Source organism: Pteropus alecto, unplaced genomic scaffold (assembly GCF_000325575.1).
Source record: "Pteropus alecto unplaced genomic scaffold, ASM32557v1 scaffold50, whole genome shotgun sequence".
Lineage (NCBI taxonomy): Eukaryota > Metazoa > Chordata > Mammalia > Chiroptera > Pteropodidae > Pteropus > Pteropus alecto.
The window spans coordinates 15814897-15834577 of record NW_006431918.1 but is presented as its reverse complement, the minus strand read 5'-3'; the positions used below and the strand labels follow the sequence as shown (position 1 = coordinate 15834577).

The 19681-nt window shown below is 35.1% G+C and overlaps 1 protein-coding gene across 1 annotated transcript in view; it reads left to right on the top strand.

Annotated features, from left to right (window-relative positions):
• Positions 1-7117: 7117 nt before the first annotated feature.
• GALNTL6 (polypeptide N-acetylgalactosaminyltransferase like 6) overlaps positions 7118-19681 on the top strand; it is an 888106-nt gene continuing 875542 nt past the window's right edge. The window contains exons 1-2 of the mRNA XM_006906317.2: positions 7118-7672; positions 8069-8375. Coding sequence (XP_006906379.1) covers positions 7389-7672; positions 8069-8375 — 591 coding nt within the window. The 5' untranslated portion in view covers positions 7118-7388. The remainder of the gene's footprint in view (positions 7673-8068; positions 8376-19681) is intronic.

Genomic DNA, 19681 nt, shown 5'->3' with positions numbered 1-19681 from the left:
TTATCAGTTTCATTTAATGAAGTTGATCACTCCTTTCTCTTGAGACAGTTTCTTTATTTGACTATTCTGGTTTTTCCTCAAACCTCACTGACCACTCTCTCAAGGCCTTTTGCTGGCTTCCGTTCATCTTCTCAAGCTCTTATCGTTGGAGCAGTTTTGCTTATTCTATTATGTATCTGCACTCACTCCCTGGGTAATTTTATAACACTTAATGGCTTTAAATACTCCATGGAATTCTATATTTATTCCTCCAACTTAGATTCCACACCCTTCCACTTCTGTCAGATTCCAAAGTCTTATGTCCAAACACTTATTCAACATTTCTACCATTAGTCATGTCAATTTAGTAAGTCTAACCAAACACTTGATTTTCTCCCTCCAGCTCATTTCTCCTAAGGTCTTCCTATCTCAGTAAAAGACAAATCCAGCCTTACAAAAGCTCAGACCAAATGAGTATCTTGGAATCTTTCTCATACACCCCACATTCATTCCAACAACTATTCAGTGCTGTTTTATAGAATACAGAATATTCTGAGGCTAACCACTTCTCATCATTTCCACTGCTATCACCCTGATACAAAATACAGTCTTGGAATTACTGTAAATAGTCTCTTCTCTACTACCTACCCTATGATCTATTTCAACACAGTAGCCAGGATGATCTTGTTAAAAAGTAAGCCAGGTCAGGTAAAGCTCTACTGAAGTCCCTTCAGTAGCTTCCCATCTCACACAGACTAAAAGCCAAGTTTCTATTGTAGATTAAATCTCTACACTAGAGCATAATATCATATCTGGCTCCCCACTTCTCTCCTCAACATTCTGTCTTTGTCCTCTTTGCTGTTCTCTAACATCCCAGATGGACTCCCATGCAAAGGCCTTTCACTCGCTGTTTTCTCATTTGGAATTCCATCTCTTGTGATATCCAAGTCTCACTTCCTTGCTTCCTTGTTCAAATGTTACTGTAGGCTGCATTTGAAATTGTACCTGGCATTCTTTATTCCTCTTCCTTGTGTTATTTTTCTCCATGTCCTAATTTTTAATCATCAGCCTCTCCACTTGCCTTGTTTCTATTGCTGATTTCCTGAAGGCATAGATTATTGCCTGTCATGTTCACCATTGTGTCCCCAGCGCCTGGGTCATATAGGGTCTGTCCGTTGATATCGGTATATTTCAAAATGTAATAACTTAAAAAAATTATTATATTTATTTTATATACATAAATTTGTGTCAGAAACAAATGTTGACATTCAATACATAGTATGTATATGACCTCCTTCGTTTTCTCTTTCTCAAAAAGAAAAATGTGGAATGTGCTATCTGCCATTCAATGGCTTCTTAAACATTTTTACTGGCTTCACTTAACATATTGTATTTTTATTTTGTATTGAGCTATGATGAAAAATCTTTCCTTCAAATATAATAACTTTATTACCACTTGATTTCATCATTTCAAATACAATTTAGACTTTTCACTGAAATAAATGGATGTAGTTTATTTGTTCAACACCAATATATTAAAAGCATAGTCTTTTTAAAAAGACTCTTTTTAAAAAGGTTTAAGGTGCAAATATTGTATACAATAGGATAAAGATCAAATCTAAGCTAGCAATCTGATGTGTGATCTGTATAAAATTATAGTCATACAAACTAAAAATATATTTATATTTATATAATGTGTAAAATATAAAGGAATAATTGATTATATAATTTTACCTTTAGAATGACCTCCTTTTTTATACTCCTAAAACACAAAAAAAACATGAACATAAAACCTTCAAGGTTATAAAACTTCAAGATTTTAAAACTCTAAAACAACTTTTTTGTTTAGTTCCTTTGATTTTTTCACAAAGTAGAAATAAAATATGAGAAAAAGGAGGAGGGAGAAGGAGATAGAGAGAGAAAGAGAAAATTAACATCTTTGTCAGGAAAAAAGTAAGATTTTAGGGAAATGTGATGTAGTGGTTAAGATCATGGAATCTGGAGCAAAATGCCTGGTTTTAATTCTTGCCCTAGTACTTACTAGCACGAAATTGGGCAAGATGCTTACCAACTCCTTTCCTTAGTTTTCTGTGGTATTAATTGGAGATAATAATAGAACATATGTAATAGAATTATATTTAAAATTAAGTGACAGTGCTCAAGAAATTCTTATATAAATGTCTGGCATATAGTAAGTACTAAATAAGTACCCATTAGAAAATATTTAGTCCAAGAATAAATAGCTTTTTCCTTTCAACATTTGTTACTTTTAACTTTATGCCACATTTAATTGTGAACACCTTTTAACTCCTTTATGGTGTTGAAAATCTTGTAAGAATTTTCATCTACATATTCTCTGCCTAAAAGCCTTTGCGTGCGTGCGTGCGTGTGTGTGTATATATATATATACACACACACGCACGCACTCACATAGATAGATAGACAGACAGACTGACTCAGAACTTTTATGGTGAACAATTTCAATAATGATAGGGACTAGATAATATCACATTTTAATATCTAAGTTGATACATTCCTCTCTATTGTGTAGTGGCAAACACTGAAATTCAAAAAAAAAAATAAGCTAAAGGGAAATTCTGTAATATGTCTCTATTTAATTACATGAATTGTATAATTTAAATTTATTTTTACTAAAATTGCTATATAATACATTCATCTCCCAATTTTCATTCCAGAATCACTTGTTTTTCAAAAACTGAGATAACTTAGTCAAAGGTAGACTAATAACAAAGTATCCTAGTAGTTTATTCAGATTGAGAACTTTCAAGATTTTTCATATTCTAACATCATTATTGGATAAAGGAAGAATGAAATACATCTCTATTTCTAGGCACATTATGTTTATGTTCTATTGTCTGTGCCCTCTGATAAATATTTGGAAGAAACTCATATCTAAATGAAAATAAAGTCTGTTGTATTAAAATTCAAGATAGGCCAAGGTATTGTTTTACCAAGAAATTTCAATATAACTTCTTAAAGATGTAGCTAATGCACTTATATAATCTTAAAAATAATAAATTTTTAATTTTCTCTTATAGTCTTGTTATTATATTTAATAACAAATGCTTATTAGCTTGTGACTCTATAGTATTTCAGTAAAAACACAAACCTCTAAGATTATTGCCAATGACCCTTCTTTGGTTTATGAAACAACAGACTTTCTCCAGGTATTATATTTTCAGATGTAAAACTTTAAACTAGTAAATTTTAAAATACTTGTTAATATGCAAAAGTCATGAGTGAATGTTTTTCTTTCAAATTAAGTTCCAATCATGTCAGTTTTTTTAAATGAAGTAATAAACCTGTTCTTTCGATTTTATTGAGAAATAATTGACAACCATCACTGCATAAGTTTAAGTTGTACGTCGTGATGGTTTGATTTACATGTGTTGTAAAATGATTACTACAATAGTTTTAGTTAACATCCATTATCTCGTATACATAGAACAGAAAGAAAAGGAAGAAAATGTTCATGTGATGAGAACTCCTAGGATGTATGCTCTTAACAATGTTTTTTACACGTTATACAGCAGTGTTAGCTACAGTCATCATGTAGTATGTTACACAGCTAGTATTTATGTTACAGCTGAAAAATAAAATGACAAACCTGTTTATTAAAACAAAGTCAATTCACTATCTTTATAGTAGCTAAATAATTTGACTCAATCTATTAAAACCTTTCACCACTACTCTGCATCATCCCTTGTCTAATCTGGTTAAGCCTTCTTTATGAATTCCTACCTAGGTGCCTTTGAATATCCATAGTGGATTAAAGATGGCCACACTCAAACCTGTCATTGAGATGTTAAATTTATCCTGATACTCCAGCCTGACCTTTGAATCTGGGCTGGTCCTGTGACTATTGCAGAAGTGATGCTGTACCAATTCTGGGCTTTAAAAAGGACTTGGCAGTTTTTGTTTTCTCCTTCTTAGAACACAGATTCTTGGAAGGTTCCTTTTTGGATCCCAACCACCACATGTGAGAAGCTTAGACCATGAGGAAAGGCCATGTAAAGGTGACTTGAAGGCATTAACTGACTGCCCCAGATGATCTCATAGCTGACAGTCCCTGCCACCTGCCTGCACCTGAAGGAGACTTCTTCGTCCAGCCAGATCAAATCCCCAGGCCTCAGCCTATATCACATGAAGCAAAACCACCCAGCAGAGCCCATTCAAATGCACAGAATCATAAAAGATAGTCATATAGTTGTTTTAACTCATGACATTTTAAAATAGAGTGATAACTAAACCAATATCCTACTCCTTTCAAGGTAATGCTTAAGATTGGCTCAGTTAAAGGTTGGGACAAATAGCTAAGCTTTTGTACTTTATTCCATCTGCCTATGTTGTATTTTCAAGTGGACCGTAAGTTATTCAGGGTCACAGATATTGCTCTATTTTCTTTCTATGTGTCCCTGTAACTATTAACACACTGATAGACACATGGGACTCATTACCTGGGGTAGCCCATAGAATCATAACAAAATAGAGGTGCAAATGGGGGTAAAAAAGGGATCTTTGGTTATAAGACAAGTTGTAAAGCTATGAGAATTTTGATTTAAACCAATATCCATAACCAATGTTAAGAGTGAGTGTGTGTATTCTTTTAATATATATGCATTTAATCAGGATTATTTGAACAATGGAATTAACCATAATTTAGATCAGGGGTCCCCAACCCCCAGCCATGAACCTATGCTGGTCTATGGCCTGTTAGGAACAGGCTGCACAGCAGGAGGTGAGCATCAGGCAAGTGAGAGAAGCTTCATCTGTATTTGTAACCAATCCCCAGCCCTAGCATTACCACCTCAGCTCCAACTCAGATCATCAGGCATTAGATTCTCAGAGGAGCACCAGTCCCTGGTGCCAAAAAGGTTGGAGATCAGTGATTTAGAGGTGTTTTGTTTGTTTGTTTGTTTGTTTTATTGTAAACTCAGCCTAAAATATCAGTTTTAGTTAGGAATATTGTAATCTGTTGGAAATTTATGTGTGGAATTGTAAAAGAGGACCAGATTGAAGGAAAATTGTGATCTTAATCAAATAAATACATAAATATAACAGTTATTAAGAAAACAAAAGTGATTATCTGGAACTACTCTGTAAAAGCAGGATGAATATAGTAATTTCTTTCTTCCAGTTTCTAACATATATTCTGTGTGTACTTGATATAGAATGTAACAGTTATTATAACAAATAATTTATTGTAACTAATAATTTTCTGGGACTGCATTTTGTTTGTAAGACCATTTATAGTGTTATAATAATGAAGCACAATTCAAGTCCGAATTCTGTATTAAGTACAATGATAATATGTCTATTTGTGATCCAGGACTTTTGTTTTCAAGGTATAAAGAAACTGGTATTATTTAAAATGTGAGAGATTTTTAATTTTTGAATTCCAAGTGCACGTTTGAGTTCTTTTACTTTTTAATTAACAACTATCTCTAAGAGAGAATATATCCAATATAGTTAAACAATTCTTCAAAAACCTTTGAGGACCAGAGAATCCTAGCAAACCTCTTCCTGCTCTGTTGCTTCCCAGAATTCATATTTCTGTTTTCAGAACTCATATTTCAGTTTCAGAACTGCACTTGCTAAGAGAGAAATAAGAGGTTAGAAAATAATACAGAGTACAAATGGCAGTGTGCGTGCGTGTGTGTGTGTGTGTGTGTGTGTGTGTGTTGAGGAATTATGGCCCTTGCTCTCTAGATTCTGACAGTTCACTTATATAAAATTAAAAGATAATTGGTCTTTAGATCAAGGATATATTCAAAAACATTTTTTTAAAATGTGTTTATATAGTCTTTTGAAATGCAAGTGATTCACAAAAACAAGTATTTCCGCACAAAGCTTTATTTATGCAGTCATACTGTCATTTATATTGTTCAAATACATTTTAAAATTATAATGAGAGAAGTTGCAGGCATAACTCTTCACACGCAAATCTATGTCTCTCTCAAGTGATAGAGAGAGAGAGAGAGAGTGGAAGTGGGAGGCAAAGAGAGGGGGAGGATTCAAGGAAGGAGGGAGAGATGAAGAAGAGAGGGAGGAACAAGAGAGAAAATACCGTTCTGGAGCCCACAGTCTCATCTATCCTGAGCATGTGGGCATCACATCTAGGTTGTAACAAAGAGATGACCATGTCATTTCTTTTTGATTCTATGCAGGCTGATACATTGGGCACTGCATGCATGTGTGTCGCCTCATCTAAGTCCCCATTCCTTCCGGAGTTCTGAGCTCCTGGATCCCGAGAGGACCCAGTGCGCGGTGCTAGGCATGCAGGTCTCTTGAAGAGGCTGCCACAGGTTCGTGCGCGTCTGTGGTCAGGGGCGTTGGTGCATCTATGTGTTGGGGAGAGGGAGGAGTTCCTTCTGCCAGACTTACCTCGATCCCTACATTTTCTGGGTATCGCAGGAGAAGTGTGCGAGGTCAGAGGGACAGGTAGCTCTGTCAGCTATAAGGAGCGCAGGGTGCGGACAAGCAGGGCGGGGGAGGAGCGGAGTGGCACTGCCAATTTTTAACTGGCTCTGGGTGTTTACAGACCCAAGTATAGCCGCTCCGGGTCTCCACGGTGTCACTTGAGAAGCTGCTGCCTGAGAACCCTGCGCCTCAGCCCTGCCTCGCTTCGGCATCCTCTTCCTCCTCGTTCCCCACCATGTATCCAGCCTGAGCGGTGGGGCACCCAGCCCGGGGTACCCTCTCAGCGGGACCTATCTAGCCTCGGTTCGCCTCTGTCTCCCACCGCCACCACCTCTCCCCAGCTCGAAGAGCTCTCACCGGCACAATGCAGGAAACCGGAGCAAACCCGAGGGCCGCCGGCGACTTTTCCTCCGGCATCTCTGGCCTGGCGCCTTTTGGGTGAGATGAGCAGGGGAGCTGGAATCTCTGCGGGTCCGAAGTTGCTCCCAAAAGCCCTGGCAGAGAAAGAGAGTGTCCGCGTAGGCTGGGAGCTGCAAATCCTCCTCCTTCAAGCATCTTTACCTCCTCTTCTTACTCGCCCAGGGTTTGTTTATATAGGATCTGGCAGCTGGGAAGACCTGCCCACCCCTTTCAGGCGGCCCGCCCTCCCCGTGAGGTCTCTGGGCTCCCGCACGTGGTCGACACCAGCATCATCTCGGCAGAAGGCAGGCGACCTCCGGAGAGGAGTGGGCGGCCGGGGCGAGCGGGCGCATCTTTGCTATCTGCTTGCCCTCCCCAGCGCCCTCACTCCCTGCAATCCCAGCTCAGATTCGGTTTGGCCACCCTCCGTTCCTTTCCCTGGAGGGGAGATTGAAGACAGTGCCCTTTAGGTGCTGGTGACGTTTCTTTTGGTTCCTTCAGTTGCCGGAAAAGAATGGTAACATCAACAGCGGAGCGTGAGAGCGTCACCAGAGGAAGGGAAGAGATTGATGGGCAGAGCGCTTACTTCGCGGAGGATCGCATTCCGAGGACTGCTCTCGAGAAACGTCCGCAACTACGCCTCCTGGCTGGGCTCCACTGACATTTGTAGCCTCCTTTCTCCCAGCTTCCCAGGTCGCAGAGCCTCTGCCCGTGGAGGAGCGTTTAGACAGCGCGTGAGCATCCAGGAGTTTGCGAACCTCTCTCCAAACAGTTCTCCGCGGATCCCGTGTCCCTACATCCCCGTTGAGCCCACCAGCACGCTGGCTTCGGAGGGAGTTGAACTTGAGTTCAGGTGGGTTATCCCAAGGGGGAAACAGCAGGAAATGTTCGAGGACGATGAGGAAGGTGATGTTGCAATGTCAAAAGCGGACACTTTTCTTCCTGACACTTGCTGGGGCTGAGCCGCTTCCTCCCAAGCAGTTATTGCTACTTACCCGCTCCTCCCCAACCCAGCCCTCCACACTTAAGGGGAAAAAAAACAAAACTCCCTTTCCCTTAAGTATGTAGCATGCTACTGACTTTTCATAACTAATGATTAGTCAGTGAAGCGATCATATTTACTCTATTGCTTTATATTAATGGAGGTCGATAGACTTGATGACTTTCTCAGTCATTTACTTCTAAGCCAATAGATAATGTCTTCGTCATAGTTTTCTGGGGGGAAAGTAACTGTGCGTTTGTTCTGCAGATGCCCAACTCCCTCTGAATCGTGCAGATTGGTGCTGAGCAGGCAACAAAAGTTTTTAGCTTCTCAGTTTCTGGTGCTTCGCAGGGGAGAAGAAAAGACTTTTGCATTAAACACAAGAAGCAGTCAGGGAACCGTCTCCTTTAACTTTTCTTCTCTGTTATCATTTGCAATGAAGAGGAAACAGAAGAGATTTCTGCAGATGACTTTGTTATTCATGGTGGCTTTAATATTCCTGCCCAACATTGGTCTCTGGTCTCTATACAAGGATAAGCACCTGGTGAAATCCACGGAGCCCGGGGAGCAGCAGGTAAGTGCTACCCAGAGAAAGATCGCAGGAGAACTGGTAAGGCATGCGACCGGACCCACGGGGACGCGAGAAGTAGATGGGGAACAGGCTTGGGTTTGTTCTCAAGTCTTTACAGAGCTGATATTACAAGACTCTAGAAACTGTGGGGTTTAAGCAAGTAGCTTTATGATCTTAGTCAATGACATTGTAAAATGTAAAGTAAACTAGAAAAGTAGGATAAGAGTAGTCAAGAAGATAATCTTTCACAATTGGTCTTTGGGTTGATTTTGACGAAGTGGGAGAAAGGTAGCTGCTTATTTGTGGTATGTGGGAGGGAGTGTGTTTGGTACAAGTTCATCACGGAGATTTATTTTTGCCTTTTATCTGGTTTGGGTGTGTCTATTGAATTGGGCCAATTAAATCATTAAAATTGTGAAGTACTTATCAAAAAACAAGCTACAGTTTTTTAAAATATATTTTTGGTTGTTATTTTTGCTTAGCAACAGCTTTTTACCCCGTGGAAAGTTAAAGTCTCTGTTTCTTCTCTGTTTCTAAGATGGGGTGGTGGGGTGTACAGGCAGTTATTAAACATGACTGTTCACAGTCTGGTGATAGCAGTTTGTTGCTAAAAGCTTCCTTTAGTATCTGAAACACAAGGTAGTGTGGTATGTTTTCTTTTTATTTTTACTTAGTATGCATATGCAATCCATTAGTATGTGTATCACTCATGACAACATGGATCAAAATAACTATCTTTCTTAGTGAGCAATAATGCAAAACATCCTTCACAAAATATTGATGGGATTCCTTATTTATTAATAAATAAAACTGCTTCTGTAATTAAACTTTTAGCAATAGAATGTAGTCTTTTTCATGGTATTGATATACCACTTTTTCATCTAGTCCCGTGTATCGCCTCAGAATATTAATATTTTTAATTTTAATTTCAAGGGTCATCACCCGTGTACACTCTGTACCTTCTACACACAGAACATGTTTAAGTAGCCCACTGTGGACAGCAGCAATATATACTAGTGGCAATTAAATATTTGCTCTTATACTTAAAATTTAATTTCTTCTTATACAGTGAGTGGTTAGTTGTGAAATATATGGAAGTAATCTGCATTTCCATTGTGAAAAGTAACCATTACCAATTGTTAAACTTTAATGATAATAAGTTGCTTATGGATTTTTGACGAATTGGAATTTTGAGAAAAAATGCTAACATTTAGTTGTTGATCTCTGTCATTATTTCTAATGGGGATGTAACTTTGATTTAAAGTATATTCTGTTCTGTCATTACGATAAAGGAGATGGGCATTTTGGTTGTGAAACTTTTTCTCCTGTTTAGATCCCTTATGTCTCCAACCCTTGATATGAAATGAGATTTTATTAACATTAGTAGTTAATACACCATTATGTAAAATTTTCATTCCAATATTCATAAAATAACAAAACCGAAGTGATTTTTCTTGAATTTTGCTAATTCAGTTAACAATAACCATCTGAAATATTTGCTGACATAGCTAACATTAAACACTAATTAATCTTATTAATGAGACCTTTACAACTTTCATACTGGCTCTATTGATTTTGACCTTTAATGAGAAATTTGTATTTTCAATGGCATAAGAATATCAGATATGGCAAATCAACTTTTTTGACTTGTCCTTCTAGTCTCCAAGAACAGTTTTCTTGTTTCTGGTTATTCTGCAGTAAAATGATACTTAACATCAGGTGATAAATTAATGGGTATAAATTAATGGGTATGAAGTGGTAAGAGAAGGAGCTGTTTCTCAGTTTCATATGCTGTAGAGTAAGTAACTCAGATTGATGGAAATCTTGTGACATTGCAGTTTACTAATCCTATTTTACACCTTTGAAACCAAGAATAAAGAAAAGATAGTAGTAATATGTCATAAAATGAATGTCAGTCATGTACTTTAGTACTCTCTTATGGATACTAAATAAAGTTTAAAGGGTAGAAATTAATTAATTGCTAAATGAAAAATAAAATTCATTGTAAAACTGGAAAATATAAACTTTTATTGGTTTTATTCCATTATTAAATATAACTGGAAAGAAAATTAGTATATGTTGACATCATTATACAAGTATCACATAAGAGTTAAGTTTATACATACACACACACACACACACACACACATATGTGTGTGTGTGTGTGTGTGTGTGTATGTACATGACCAAATAAAAAGTGACTTGCAGTGATGAATTAAACATGCTTAAGAGAGTGATGTAATATTTGCTAATATATCTATATTTTAGTGGTAGGAAGTGAGCTACATATAAAGGTTTTTAATTGAAGCTTATAATATGACTATTGGATTATCTGTTATTTAAATTTAGCAATTTATTTTAAAAAATACATTTTCTTGGTTAATTGCTAAATGTTCTTCAGAAGCCATCTTTTACTATATCACCAAGTTGTAAACTGCTGAGATTAAGGATTACATACTGATTGAGTCATTGACAGCAATAAGTATTGAAACTATTCAAAATAAGTCACGTGTCCAAACGAACAGTGTATTTTTACAGCAGTTATGTGCGGCATGGCAGTGGTCACAGGAGTTAAAAATCTTCACTATTTTAAGTAGTTTAATTATTACAGTGAGTTTCAAGGAAATACTTAAATTTGTGGGAATTCAAAATCATAGAATGGCCAATACTTTTGAAATACTCTTAATGTATATTTTATCAGAACATTCCACTAATAGTGTCTATCTACTATACGGTATAAATAGTATTTCTTATATAATCTGAGGTCAATTAAAGGTAGATAAAACAGAAAACAGTGACCAAAACTGTGTGTATTGATTTTCATTATGTTTATTAGTTTACATATTTTTTCTCATCTATACTATTCTAAATTAATTGTTTATATTTATTGTTGTTTCACATTAAAAGTGATATTTATAAGTCCCATGATATTTAAACATATGGCCCATCTGTGATACAGAAAAGAAAAAAATTATGAAATGACAATCCCAAGTTATTTACCTAAATTTTTGTCTTTTATATAACCAAAGAGAATTGAAAAAGTAGTCTTAATCATGCAATAATTAAAAGGTTTATTTTATTGTTTGTGCTCTGCAAAATTGGAATCATGTTACTGAAATGAAGATTAAGGTTTTGTGATATTTTAAGATTTTATAAAATTTAAAAATATTTTATAGTTTTTGTTCAGATATTAAATTATCAATCATAATTGTCATGTTATTTTTAATGGAATTAGTTTTGTTACTTTTTTGTTATTGTTGAGATGATATATTATTTCTTTTATGTTGTTTGGAAATATATACATATATTAAAAATAATCTAATGAATATGATATTTAGTTGAGAGTGATTACTATATGATTATTATATAGTAATTCTTAATTTTATAATTTTTAATTAAAAAATTTGAGTAGCTACTCTTCTTTAGTTTCAGCTGCAATTGATTTAAAGTTATATATTTCTCTCTTAATTAAGCTGTGCATTAAGATGATAACTAGAGCAAAGCAATGTTTTAGAGCAAAACTACTTTATTCAGTATTATATGCAAGTATCAGTAAATAAAATCTACTCCAAAACACTCCCTTTTCTTAAATACATTAAAGAGATTAATTAAAAAAGTAGCTGTAAAATAGTTTAGCAACTAAGTTGCAAATAATATGACCTGTGGAAATAACTCAAGAATATTCAGGATATGATGAGATTTTTACAATTTTTGAAATAAAAACTAGAAACAATATTTCAGAATTTTAAATCAGACATTTTCAGAATTATTTAGAATGATTTTAGAAACTTACATTAGGCCTGGATTTTTACCACATTAATAACAAACAAACAAACAAACAAAAACTAGACACTCAAGTTACTTTTAAATTGTAGAACCTTCTTATTTCTTTGTACTTCAGAATTTCTGTTTATAAAATAGAGATAATCAAGCTTGCCACGTAAGAAGGCACGTAAAGTCCTGAGATCACATTTTAGATTCTTGAATATGGAAATTATTGTGAGATAATATTTTGTTTTTAGTCAGATCCACATGTAAGTTGTACTTGTCAGATGTGAGACATAACCTCCATTAAAATTAAAGAAAGGAAAATCTGTCTTGAAAGAAACTTCTCAGCATCTTTGTCCAACACTTCTAATGTTAGCCAGCTCCGCAGCTCCACACTTTGGGGAATTCATCCTTTTGACTAAGAGCATTTTTATGTGGCATTTTAAACTGGCTTTATGATGGGAAAATGTCTTATAATTGGTACCTAGTATATGCAAACATGCTTTTCTTTGTCGTGGTCATCACTAAAGTTGTAGAATGTATCTGTGTTTCTTTTTCAGCAAACACCTTAAATTTGGGAAGAGCTAAGGACAGGAGAAAAAAAAAATTAAGGTTTTCTCTCCTGCACTCAGGATGGTACATTATCAACACACTAGATGTGAAATGATCCGTTAGTTTGAGCCATACTGGCCTTAATTAGCTAAAATGTAGATTTTAAATTATGGTTTTAAGGACCTTTTCTTGAATTTATGGAAAATCCATTCTGATTTGTTACAGGATTGCACCACACAGACGACTGTAACAAGTGTCTTAATTATTTGCTGTGACCTAGTAGATGCAGCATGATTAGTTCATCACCTTGCTCCATGGGAGACAGTGTGAAAGATTCTTCCATTCACAATCTGGCAAAAAATTAGATTTTTTATTTTTTCCTGCTCATTGCTGAGTTGGACAAGCTGTGCTGAATCAATTAACCTCCTATGTGTTTTTTCTATAAAAGAAACCAAATCAAGGGTGGAATATATAGAGAAAGGAGTGAGAAAGTTTGGACAATTTAAGTGGTGTAGAGAAGGTAATTGAGTTTTGTTTGGTGACTTTAAGTTTTGTCAAGAGTAGCCAGGACGACCTTTAGGGAAGTTTTCAACTGTGTCTCCCCTTGTAACACTTTTACACAGATGAAAGCCAATAAGTTACATCCAGAACTACCTTAAAGAAAGAGATAATAACTAAAACAATGAAAAGATATTATGCAATGTGAGTAGCATGTAGGGTCAGGTTTGAATATGTTCTGTCTAGCAGTCCCTCTCATTTCTCATTTGTATGGCTTGCCTATGATGAAGAGTTAAGTACTGGATACTTCAGGGTCTTAAAACCATCTGGCATGACCATGTTCTTCTCTTTCCTTCATATTTACATATGTCTTTATAAAAAAAAAGCCTTTACAGAATCAAAGGTGCAAATGTGCAAAGAAACGGGAGGTTCTGAAAATGACAATAAAGACACACATTCATAAGCTAGATACTTGCTCTCTTTATGACCTTCAGCTGTCACACCATAAAGCCAGCAATTCTTAAATTATCTCAAAATGCACTTGTAATGCTTGAGTGAACAACAAAAAAGAACAAATAAAAACAATGGTGCCACTAAGATTGTATTTAGACAGGTACAAAAAAATATATACTGGGTTTATTTAAAGAAGGCACAGAGCGCCCACAAACATTTGACATGCTTACTGCCACTATGTCTCACGAATATGCTGATGATGTCCGTTACTACCAAACTCTAACTAGGTGCCCAGAAGGAGAGTGAAAAAAAAGGTATATTTAGAGTTAAAGGTAAATTACATCAGTGTTTTTTCCAACTTTTCTGCTTCCAGTGCAGTGGGAAAGAAAGGTGGATTGGATTAGCAGTACTCTCAAATTGAATTTATTCATTTAGTAACACACATGCTCACATGCATACATCCACACGCATGATCTCACGAAGAAAAAATAAATCCACCTGTTTCATTTTCTACATTTTTTTTAATCTTGTAACTTTTTGCTTATTCCATTGCTTTGAATCCATAAAAAGCTGTTAGTCAGTTGAGCTTGAAGCATCATTTAAATGTTGCTAATATAATTCTAGGAAAGTATGGAGTTAAAGAAAATGCGTCTGTCTCTAGAAGTACTTATGTCTCTTTAAGCATGCATGAGAATTATAATAAGGATTTAGCCTGTTAGAGTTGCACAGGTTATAAATAGGGTAAGTCGTTGTAATTTGGTAATACAATCAATACAGTTTGAGTTGCCATAGACTATCAGCACATGGCTATCTGTACTTTGTTGCAAAGAGTGGTAGTGAGGGCCGAGAAGACTGATTTTGAATTCATTTCTACTACTCAAATACTCATAGAATGTTATCTCAGTACTTAACGTCTAGAAAGCCAAATAGGGCATTTTATTATAAATCATTTTGAAATTTTTTATCGTGTTAAAAATGACCAATTGTCAGGGTTGCCATCCAAGTTTGAGTGAATTGGGCATTCCTTTTTTCTTATTTTTGGTATGTCTCCCCAGCAAGAGAATCCAATTGAACTTAACTTGAGGAGAAATATCAGAATTTCCATACCGGCTTGTTCTCTTTTAGTATGTAAGGATGTATGCTGCAGAATCAAATTATCAGGGTTCAAATTCTGATTCCAGCATTTAGCACATTGTGACATTTATTTAGCAAGTCATTGATCTTCCTCAGATCAGTTTTCTCTAAAGTCAAATGGAGATGATAATACCTTTCTTGTAGTGTTACAGTGAGGACTAAGTGCTTAGTATCTTAAACAGGATATAATAAGAGTTAATGGATATAGACTGTTATACAAAGTATAAGCATTTATAAGCAATCATTTCCTTTAGCAAGACAATTAGTGTTTGTTTAATATTTACAGATGGCTTCTCTTTGCAAGGCAATGTCAAAACAGCACAGCAGAACAATGAATATGTTACAGGATCGCCATTGTTGTGTTAAATCTGGGAGGGAGGACTGTTGAGTAAACAAATAAATAGGATCTAGAAAATAAAAGGGTTTTTTTATTTTGTAACTTTTTGGTTCTATCCTTGACAGGTTGTTAATTTTTTTTTTATATAATCATGTATTGCAAAAAATGATTTTTTTTTGCTCTATTGCATTCAAAGTTATTCAAAAATTGAAGTTTTTAATAGAAGAATTTTTTAAGAGAGCACTATTTCTTTGTAATGACCATCCTCATTTCCTGTTTCAAATAAACCCCATGGTTCACATGTAGGCATTTTTTCTCTACATTAATTACAAGCAAGTGCTTGAGAACTATTTTTTGTTTAAATCTTAGTCACGATAGGGATTATTCTGAAGAAAAAAGTTAAAAAGCAAAGTAGAAATTATCAAAATCATTAAGCTACTTTACATAATTACTACTCCCTTCAGTAGAGTTAGGAGATACAGAAAAAGTATATTGCATTTCGCCCATTCTTAATTTTCTAACTAGTGAATTAGAGGGATGAAATTGGTATTCATGAAACAAAGAAACGAGCAACGCTTAGTAGAAATTTCTATTTGTGTCATCTGCATTTAGAAAAGGAAGAGAATCACATGGCCTCTGGACTCATTAGACAAGCCTTCATTCTTACAGGAGGTGCATATTGAGCTGCATCTTGTTATCAAAATTAGACAGGGTTGCAATTGGTTGAGGGAAAGGAAGATACTTCAAATTCATTTGTTGGTTCACCACTTACTGAAATATGTCATCTTGGGCAAATCACTGAACATCTTTGAGTCTCAGTTCTTCATATGTTAACACAGATATTGCCTAGTAAAAGGGTAGCAGATAGAACTAATTGGATTAATATATATAAATTACCAGGTACATAGTAAATATTTAATTAAGGAAAGCTTAACAAATAGTATTACTACCTTTTTCTCAATTTTTAGAAGATTCGTTTAAAAAAGTAAATAAACTTCATGTTGTTTATATAGAGACATAATAAAACATATAAAACATGCCAGTATCAATTTGTTTATTATTGATAAAATAGATATTAATTGAATAAGTTCTTAATACTGTGCTGAACCCTGAAGCAAATAAGTGATAAAGAGGTAAATCTGTTTTCAATTATTTTACAATCTTTTAATTAAGAAAATGCATATACACACTTAAAATATAGGGCTGGATTAAATTGTTTTATAAGAAATACATGCTCTAATTGTTTAGAGTTCGGAAGACACAGAGAAAACATCAGTTGTGTGATATTTATGTGATCCTAAATGTTTCCTGTACATTTACTGATTTAATCTCCCAACAATTCATTGAGATAGGTTCTTCTATATAACTCAATTCACAGTTAAATAAGGCACAAAGACAAAACTTGAGTCAATACACTCTGCATTCATAAGAAGATAAAATGATGAGCAGTGTTAATAGCCACATAGTTGAAGTCAAGTGAAGACTGAAGAGTTCATTGGGTTTGGTAACCAGTCCCAGGTATTCTCTTGATTGTAGTTACACACAGCTGTAGAAGTGTAAACAAAAATTGCAAAAGAGTAAATGGAAAGTCTAAATATACAACTAAAATATTTTATATTTTAAGACAGAAAAGGGTCGGCATTAACATAAACAGCTGACTGTGGGGTCCTGGTTGTTAGGAGACAAGAGAAGCAAGAAGAAGGCTGATGGGCTGAGAGAATGAGGGGCCAGTACCTAATGGGGAGGGAGGGAAAGCAGAGGAGAGAAGTGGAAATGATTGTTATGATCTAAAAGGTAAATTTAGAGCCCGCACTTTGAATAGTTTTTGTGCCCCCTGGCAGAGAGGTCTGAGATTTTTCCTATTCAATTACCTTACTAATTTGGAGAGGCAATTAAACATTTGTGAAATGTTCTATAATGTGTGAAACAATATAGATATATTATGGATATAATATGTAGTTAGATGAGTGATAGGTAATTAGATGTTTCCATAGTATGTATAATCCTATGATAAGGACTGAAGACTATATTACTGAATAGGGATGTCAAGAAACCATGTGGTGACCTGACGATAAGAGAACAATGTACCTGTCAGAATAAATTTAGACAGTGACCGGATACACAGAGCTAAGGAAAAACTAATTGGTTAAGTGTAGCTAGTGGGATGGAGGAGGTGAAGGAATATTTATTAAAGGGATAAGGAGAGAGCGGTGTTAAGTTGCCAAGAATATCAAGGTAATATATGAATAATAAAAGTAATTATTAAAAATAAAAGTAATAATAAAAAGCAACATATTAATAATAAAGTTAAGGCAAAATTTACTTTTTCTTACCAGATGCCAGACACCATGTCAACCTGTTTTTAAAGTCACAGGCAATCCACGGTATTCCATGGTAATATGCAATATTACTATTCTATATTGCAAAAACTAAGGTTTTTTTTTTTTTTTTTCAAAATTTGTCAGAATCATACAATGGTGATTCTATCAATATCAAAGTGCTGGACTCTATATAACTTACCATATAATAAACTATATTGGAAATATCCTAGACCATAGCAGCCCCCAAATGATATATTAACTCAGCTATAAAAGGAAATGTGCATGGCAGTGGAGGGTGTGGATACTGAGCCAGGCTGCCTAGTTTTTAGTTCTGGTTCTATTACTTGCTGTGTTGATATTGGACAAGTTACTCATCTTCTCTGTGCCTTAGAGTTCCCATTTCTAAAATGAGTATAAAAATAGTGCCTACTTGGTTCAGTTGATGTAATAGTTAAATAAGGTAATGTGCATAAAATGCTTGGAAAACTAGATTGTACATAGAAAGCAATTTTTATGTGTTGGCTTTTATTATCTGTTAGAATTCTAAAGCATCGAGATTGGATAAAAGGAAGAATTATGTTCTTACACCATTTCGTTCAGAGACCCATCATGTGTCTATATAAAAAGTTTTGCATTTTTAAAAGGTTACAGAAATGTTTGAAGCACCTGTAATGTTTCTTTTTTCACCGTTTATTCTTAGTAGCCCATATGAAAATAACGTAGTACTAATTTTTAAAGTTTTCATAGCTTGAACCCAGGGCCCCTACATATCGGAAGCACACTAGATTTCAACAGAGAATTTAGTTCTTCCTAGCGTCTGCCCCCAGCAACCTATATTGTTATGGTGACCTTTCCCTCCATATTTTCTGTGCTGTTCTCTCTACACGGCATTGATTTCTCAATATATATATTTTGCCCTCAAGGGATAAAATATAACTTATAAATTATTTCATTAAGTCAGTCTAAAGTTCCAAAGAAGATTATCTAAAAATGTTTTCAGAGTTGACTATTTTATTTTCTTATTTTGCGTGACTTGGATTTTAATGTTTTTATTCTGGTTGCTTCTGACAGTAAGGGAGAATTGATAAAATCAAGAATGATGCTGTGAGAGATAAGAGTAGATGACAAAGTAAGAGCTATCCCATTTCTTCTTCCAGTGCTTCCAAGCAAAGAACTGGCTGGAAAGGCAGAGGAATGGAAAATTGTATAAAACTAGGGGGTGGGGGAAGATAAAAATGCTTTAATTCCCTAGATGAGTGAATTTTGTCAGTTTTTAGATAGCCTGACACAAGGATGTCAGATTAACAACTGTATATTGAGATTGTCCTCCCCACTTAAACTTCTCTAGAAACTTTCAGCTTGTCTTTCACATACTGAAGGAAATTATATTTTCTCCAAGATCCTTAGAATTCTGAAGTGAAGATGTTAAGTTCTAAATAGTATATGAAATATAGAGAGAAATAAGCATCAGGGAGGCCAAAGGGATAATAATCGAGAAAGGGTAGAAATACAAGCCACTCTATCACTTTAGCCCCACTTCTCTGCTTTTTCCTACTCAGAGCCTTCTCTCCTTTTTCCCTTTGAAATTTTCATTAAAGAAACATTTCATGGAGGGATTGATTTAATCAGTTATTGGCCCTAAGAATGGATGAAAGACTTGAAACGCTTTAAAAACTTGTCTTTTGCATTATAAAAAAGGTTCTGTTGAACCTAAATGCATTTCCAATAATTGAAATGTATGTGATATGAGAAATGTTTTTTAGCTCAAGGCTCCTGCTGTTGGTCTGTTGCTACTGTTTTGTTTGTAATACTGGGAGCTGCCACCTTATTTTAAACTATGCAATCAGAAAGTAAGTATTGTTTAGTTTTGTCACCTCAAGGGAACAATCTTTTATAAGTTAAAAGTAAAAAACTGGCACAGTGAAGCCAAAACTACCAGTAAAGAATTATTCTACTTTTCTATTTAGCTCTCTTCCATGTTTTTCAAAGCTGCTTTTCCCAACTTTCTATTCTCTCTTCAAATCTCCCTTGTTACCACTTCTCTTATCATGCTCAGTAGATAGCCTGGTCTTATTCTTCACTGAGAGTATAGAATTTTTGTATTAGGAGAGCCAAGACTTCAGGCTATAAAATCAGAAAAAGTACCTGTATTTATTTCCCAGTTCTCTACTTGCCTTCTGTCACTATGGAAAAATAACCCTAGTTTTAGGATAAGTATGGAACTTGTATCCAGACAATGGATCACA